The 6801-nt window shown below is 41.8% G+C and overlaps 1 protein-coding gene across 1 annotated transcript in view; it reads left to right on the top strand.

Moving 5' to 3' along the window:
- The window catches only part of LOC136562610 (ubiquitin carboxyl-terminal hydrolase 12-like), a 31041-nt gene extending 24615 nt beyond the window's left edge, over positions 1-6426 (top strand). The window contains exons 8-9 of the mRNA XM_066559541.1: positions 228-306; positions 4112-6426. Coding sequence (XP_066415638.1) covers positions 228-306; positions 4112-4213 — 181 coding nt within the window. The 3' untranslated portion in view covers positions 4214-6426. The remainder of the gene's footprint in view (positions 1-227; positions 307-4111) is intronic.
- The last annotated feature ends 375 nt before the right edge of the window (positions 6427-6801 follow it).

Here is a 6801-nt window from a genome sequence, read left to right on the forward strand (position 1 = left end):
AATTTTGATTTTTAAAATCTCTGAATGATGATATTCAATACAGCATTGTGCATTTGGAATATTTTGTGTTTTCAAGCAGCCAACAGCAACGTTTTAATTGAAGCAATTTGGCAAAAATCTAAAAACCTCCCCAGAGAAAATCTGGGCAGTGGAGCTGGGAGAGCAGAGGTGGTGCTGGGGAGGGCAGTGGCTCCTGGGTGATACATTTGCAATTCCTTCTCCTGCAGTGGCCCCAACCGTGGGCATTACATCACCATCGTGAAGAGCCACGGCTTCTGGCTGCTCTTTGATGATGACATTGTAGAGGTGGGTAACAAAAACACAGCAAACCACCCCAAAACTCTCATGGCAGCCCATTGTTAGGCTCCTCTCCATTGCTGACTTGCATTTCATTGCTGCACTCAAAGAGCTTCTCACTTTTTTTTTGGGTCGCTTTTCACCAACGAATTGTAGGAAAAAAAATATTTTAGAGATGATGTTGAAACAGCTCAAGCAAATTTTTCCTTTTCTGCCAACATATCTGTAAAGGCTGATATCCACAATATTTATACATCCATGGATTTCACTTAATTATTAAGCAAATATCAAACAGTAGAACAAATGCCACAGCAGAGCTGCTTTTTGTAAAGATGAAAATGCTTTGTCTTGGAGATCCTGTGGTCAAGGCCTGATTAAGTATCTAAATAGCAAAATCCATGCTTGTGTTGAAATAAAAATGTAGCACATTCCCCATTTTTAATTTTTTTTTTTGATCTTTGCATGGCTTTGAGCATGAGGGGTGGCTCCCCAGTGTGTGTGGCTGTCAGCAGTTCCCTTTTTCCCATTTTTATGTTTTTGGGGTCATTTTCCTCTGTTTCTGTCATAGTCCAAGTACAGAATTGTGTCACCTAATTTGGAAGTGGTATTCACCCCAATATTTTAAAATGCAAGTGTTACCTGTATTTTCCATCCAGGCGATGAACTTCACATTTTAAAAGATGGAAAATAACCATCCTCTTATTCTGTATTTGTTTTCTATCAGTCACTTCTATGTTATATCTTCATTTTTAGTGCAAAACCAAATTTCTGTTTATCTGCAAGCACTGTTGACACTTTTATAGATGTGCCAAAAATGGCTTTTAAATGCGTGCTGTCTGATATTGGGCAGTAAATCCAGGAGCTGTCATGTAGTTCTTCTCTTCTGGGAAAAAATCCACTTTTTTTTCCTTTATGTTGCTTTTCTATCTTTAATTCTGGCTTGCTTTTGGTTTTCAAGTTCATCTTTTATAGATTTTTTTTTAAATGCTATAAAAACAAAGCTCTTTGGATGGTTTAAATTCTAGGTGTGGCCACCTAACAAAACAGGTTTGAGAAGGTGAGTGCAAAGCTCTTGTTCACAAATATTGCAGCTGAAAACCCAGGAAAAGCCTTTTCCCTCTGAAATACAAAAAGCTTTCTTGCATTTTTGGCAAGTGATGTGAGTGAACAGCTCCAAACTGAAAACAGGAAGGAGTTTGTCCTCATTACCCACTAAATGTCAGCAGTGGGGAAGGCAGATTTATTTGTGTGTTAGGATTTCATGGGAGGGCCAACTCTCAATTAAATTGGAGATTGATGATCCCCAAACATCCTGCAGCATATGGGGGAAACAGCAAATCCAGGGGACAACTCAGTCCAAGGGGGATCCTGAGCCAAGGCAAATGGGCTGAGAAAGCTGAGCCACTGATCTGTGGCTGATTTGAGTGTGACACTGGTCACAGAGCAGCCAGGGCATGCAGCCAGTGCCAGAATTTACCTGGAAACTCCATCCATGGAGCAATCCACACTGAGGGCAGGCACAGAATGGCTCTGCTTAAAAAATCCCTCAGGGATTTGAATGCTGAACTGCATTTGCTTTGGAGAACCAGAATAGGTGGCTGGAAATGAGCAAATCTCAGTTCATAACATCATTTTTAATGCCAGGTGAAGTTGGAGAATCCTAAGAGTTGTAGCTTTAGAGTAACAGGATCCACTGGTTGGTACTCTACAGTTACAACTGGGTTAAACTATATCTGCTCAATAAGAATGGGAAGAATAGAATCTATATAATCCCCTTTCAGCTCCACTCTGTTTTCTGTGCATAGTGACATTAAAGGAGGAAGTCAGTTTTGCTGTGCCGAAACTAAAAATATCTGAGGCATGAATTAATATGGATCAAATGTTTGAGTTGCATTCAGGATGAGTAGTGGAAATAGGCTTGATTGCATGGCAAGTGAGCTGGCACTTAAAATAAAACATGTTTGACTTGTCTGCTAAATATACTGCAGGAGCAGAGGAGTGTTCTTTCACTATATTTCTGTTAAAATGTGCCTCTAACAGTCTGTAGTAACGTTATGTTAATAAATGGTGTGAAAATGCAGCAGCCTCAGCAGGGGATTTCAGCTTCCCCTCACTCCTTGAATGGAGAAAAGACAAAATCTGTTTAGGGGCTTTATTTCCCCCTCTGATTTTTTAAGAGAAGGTGTTTAACAAAACCCTTCAAGAGAGAATTTCTGCAGTTGATGCATCCTCTGAAAACTCCAATCTGCTTTTTCTTGTGCTGGGAAAAGGCTGCTCCCAGCTCACTGCTGTTTGGCAGTGCCACAGGGAGAAGCCAGTGCTGCTGAGCTCTGGTGATGCCAAAATCTGCTCAGGGAGCAGAGATTTCACCTTCTCCAAGTGGGTTCTGCAGCTTTCTCTTTCTTTCTCTCTTCCTTTCTTCTCTTTCTTTCTTCTCTTCCTTTCTTCTCTTTCTTTCTCTCTTTCTTTCTCTCTTTCTTTCTCTCTTCCTTTCTTCTCTTCCTTTCTTCTCTTCCTTTCTTCTCTTCCTTTCTTCTCTTCCTTTCTTCTCTTCCTTTCTTCTCTTCCTTTCTTCTCTTCCTTTCTTCTCTTCCTTTCTTCTCTTCCTTTCTTCTCTTCCTTTCTTCTCTTCCTTTCTTCTCTTCCTTTCTTCTCTTCCTTTCTTCTCTTCCTTTCTTCTCTTCCTTTCTTCTCTTCCTTTCTTCTCTTCCTTTCTTCTCTTCCTTTCTTCTCTTCCTTTCTTCTCTTGCCCCTTCTCTTGCCCCTTCTCTTCCTTTTCTTTCATCACAGGTTGGTTTCTGCTCCTCCTGAGCAGGGCACGTGTTCAACCCAGAGCTTCATGTGTTTGCAACATTTCTTTACTTCCTCAACTTTATTCCTTGGGAATAAAAGGAAACTTGAGGCTCATCTCCTCCTCAGCCTCTCATTTCTGTGGATCCAGAGTCCTAAAGGGATTAAAATACTCCATATCCCAGTGGATGCTGAGCAGCACAGGTGCCTGGAAATGCTTTATTCCAGTCTCTGGGCTGCAGCATCCAGCTCACTGATGGGAAGCCAGGTGTGCTCAGGACCTGGACCATCTTTAAAAAACCTTTAAAATTCCCTCCAGTTGTGCTTGGAGTATGAGAGCAAAGCAGCTTTTCTGCACACAATCACAACTTGAAATACAAGCTGTGTAATGATTTGCTGTGCTAATAGATTTTAATTCTATTAGTACAGCAAATCATGATTTTTCTTAAGACACAAACGTTGTGATAGGTACTCCAGAAGGCTTTGCTTGGTAGAAAAGCTCTTTTATGACCAAAGATCATAATTAGAGGAGACCCACAGAATTCATGAAGCTCTTGCAGGACTTTTCTCCTTAAAAGAGTTACAATAACTTTGAAATCTGGAGTTATTTTAGCTGAAGCTTCTTGCCTGATTAGTGACTAATTTTTAAAAAAAAAAATAAAATAATTTAATTATAAAATACTCAGTCAAGGTACCACCAGCATGAGGAAAGCAAATATAAAAATGTCATGTAGTCCTTTAAGGATACATTTTCATGCATCACTTGTTTTGTAGTCCAGCTAAGGACTGTACCCCTTCTGAAAAGTTTATTGTTCATCCTCATTTCCTGGTTTTTCAATAGTCAGAAAGTTATTAAGTGGGGAAAAAAATGTTTTGTTGGATTGAATGATGTTGGAATGTCAGCATGTCAGCACTGCTTGGCTTTCCAGATCACCTCCAAGAGCTGGGAATAATGGTTTATCTGGGAAAAGGCTTTTAGGTGGTGATGTGATTGAAGCTAATTAAAACTTCCATTAATTTTCAGAAAATTGACGCCCAGGCCATTGAAGAATTCTATGGGTTAACATCAGACATTTCCAAAAACTCTGAGTCTGGATATATCCTCTTCTACCAGTCCAGGGACTGACAAGAGACACAAAGGATGGACACAAGGAAAAAGGGATCAAGCTTTGTCCAGGTGGAGCCTGTGTGTGCCAGCAGAGCAGCTCCTCGGTGCTGCTGTAGGACCAGGACAGAGCCAGGGGAGGGGAGAGCTCCCTCCTCCCCCTTTGGAGGATTAGTGCTGAACTGCCCTAACAAGAAGAGTTTTGTTCCAGTTTTCTTTCTGGGCTTTTTTTGGGTTTTTTTTTTACGTGCTATCTTCCAAAATCTGCGTTACCTCTACTTGGAACCCGGCTGCTTATTTGTTCATGAACTCAAGAAGAGATTTCAAAGTAGCATTGTAGGATTTTTACCATTTAAAGTTGGCCTGAGGCTATACCTTGGTTTCTGCCATCGTTTTTCTGTATTTTAGCAGAATGATTTCAATATTCAGTGTCAGCTGAAGGCATATTTTAGGATATGAGCAGCAGCTGCTTGCTGGATATTTTTGGTGACTCAGACTTGAGAAGCAGTACAAAGCTAAGACATATTGGAAATGTCAAGTCTGTAATTTTTATAAAGAAAAAGCAGACAAACCCTTTTCTCTGCAGCATTGTAAACCTCCCCATCCTGCATTCTCTTGGGTTTAGAGAACACTAACAGCACTGCTTCTTTTTGTACTCTTCTTTGTGCTGTTCTGTTTCTCCTGCAGAAGGCAGAGAACTGTCTCCACACCCAGCCTCTCCTGCTGTGCATTTTCCTTTGCAAGCAGCAGTTTTGCCTCCAGTTGCTGCAGGTTCCAGGGCAGCAGAGCAGCCCTGAGCTGTCAAAGACCATCTCTGCTGTAGAAAAGTTGGGAATTCCAGCCTTTCTTGGAGCTGTTGCATAAACCAAAAGTGCCCTCATTCTGAAGCAGGATCTGTTCCACATTTCACTCAATTCCAAGCAAACTGATGCAAATTGCATTTTGAATCTATGCTAATCACAGAAACAGCACCAGTTGGGAAGGGTTGGCCAAGGGAAGGGGTGTTTAGGGAACTAATCCAGGAGTTCTGAGTCTTCAGGGTAATGAACAGGGGAGAAGGAAAACCAACCAACCCAGCAGACATTACCTGGTCAGTGTTGCAGCCATTGTTGGTGATGTTTGTCTCCATCTGGGAATCATAACCCCCCTAAAATGCTTCTGATTGTTTTACCTCTCTAGGCCTTGCTTCCCAGGGGAAATGGTTGGTCTTTTGAAGACTGAAATGAAGCAATTATCAGTTATGTGTATATATTCTAATCTCAAGGATAACTAGGAAGAAAAGACTGAAGAAGTTGGTGAGAAATCTCAGAAGATCTTGTGCAAGTTTCTTTTGGAGAAGTGCTGTTGCTGTGCCAAAGCCTGTCCCAGCTGGCTGCAGCCTCCCAGGGGGAGGAGTGTTCTGCTGGGCCCCTGAGCTGTGTGTCCTCAGTGTGGCTGTCACAGCCCCTCATCTGTCCCCAGTGCTTGTTGTTCTTGAGGATCTTTAACTTATGCAATTCTGTGGCTTGTGCAGGATATTCAATATTTTACCAAAACACTGTCCTCAGGAAAGCAGGATCTCACAGCTCCTCATGCTGCCTGTGTCTGTTCCTTCCTCTCATGACCACAAAGGTGATGTTTAGCAATTAACTCCTGCCTTCAAAATGCAAATGAACCTTTGCCATTGTATTCCAGCTGGGTGCAGCTTCCATTCTCCTGGCACATCTCTTCCAGAAGATAAAATATGGACATTGGGTTTTTTAATTCTTTTTTATTATACAGAGTACTGTCATTTTAAGAGACACATTCAACAGCAGCAAATGTTCTTGTCATCTTGTTCTGTTGTGTGACAATTGTTCTGGCTAAGAGTCTTCTCCCCTTCTCCACACACAAGCTGTGAGTCCTCTCCTGGTGATGCCACCAGAAGACTCTCATCACTGAGTCTTGCAAAAAATGAAAAAAAAGAGAGAGCACTGAGTTAAAAATAATCTAAACAGTAAATACAAAAAGTAATGTAGTACACTAGACATGTATTTTGTATATCTGGTGATACCTTTTTACAAATAAAATACCTGACTGAGAGATAATATTGAAAGATATATACTATAGATTAAAAACTGCTCAAAGTGCACTTTTGCTACAGATTTATAAGGAGACTAAAAGGAATTAAATGGGAAGAGAATGGTGTGATGTTACTTCTGTATAATAAATGACCCCACCTGTCTCCAATAAAGGTCATTATGATCAAACCCACAGCACCCAGAGGTTTTTCCTTGAATTTCACTCCTTAACTCCTCCCAGCCTGCTGGCTGCCTGAGGATCCTGCTCCTGCTGTGTCTGCATCCCTGTAACCTGTGCAGGAATGGGGCAGGGCAGGAGAACTGAATCATTGATTCAGTGGCAGAGATTGTAACTGCTGTGCTGCTACAGCAGGGAGAGGTCACCCGGGCCTCTGATCCTCCGTCCCCCCTCACCCCTGGAGCTCTGCTCCTGCCTTGCCCTGGGATTTCTGCTCCCTCTTCCCCCTGTGTTGTGCTCCCTGAGACTTTGTTGCAAATATCTTCTGACTGATCTGGAACAGAGACATTTAAAGGCAAAACCAGGAGCCTGTGCTTGGAGCTGTTGAGGTT

The sequence above is a fragment of the Molothrus aeneus genome, chromosome 14 (genome assembly GCF_037042795.1).
Source record: "Molothrus aeneus isolate 106 chromosome 14, BPBGC_Maene_1.0, whole genome shotgun sequence".
NCBI lineage: Eukaryota > Metazoa > Chordata > Aves > Passeriformes > Icteridae > Molothrus > Molothrus aeneus.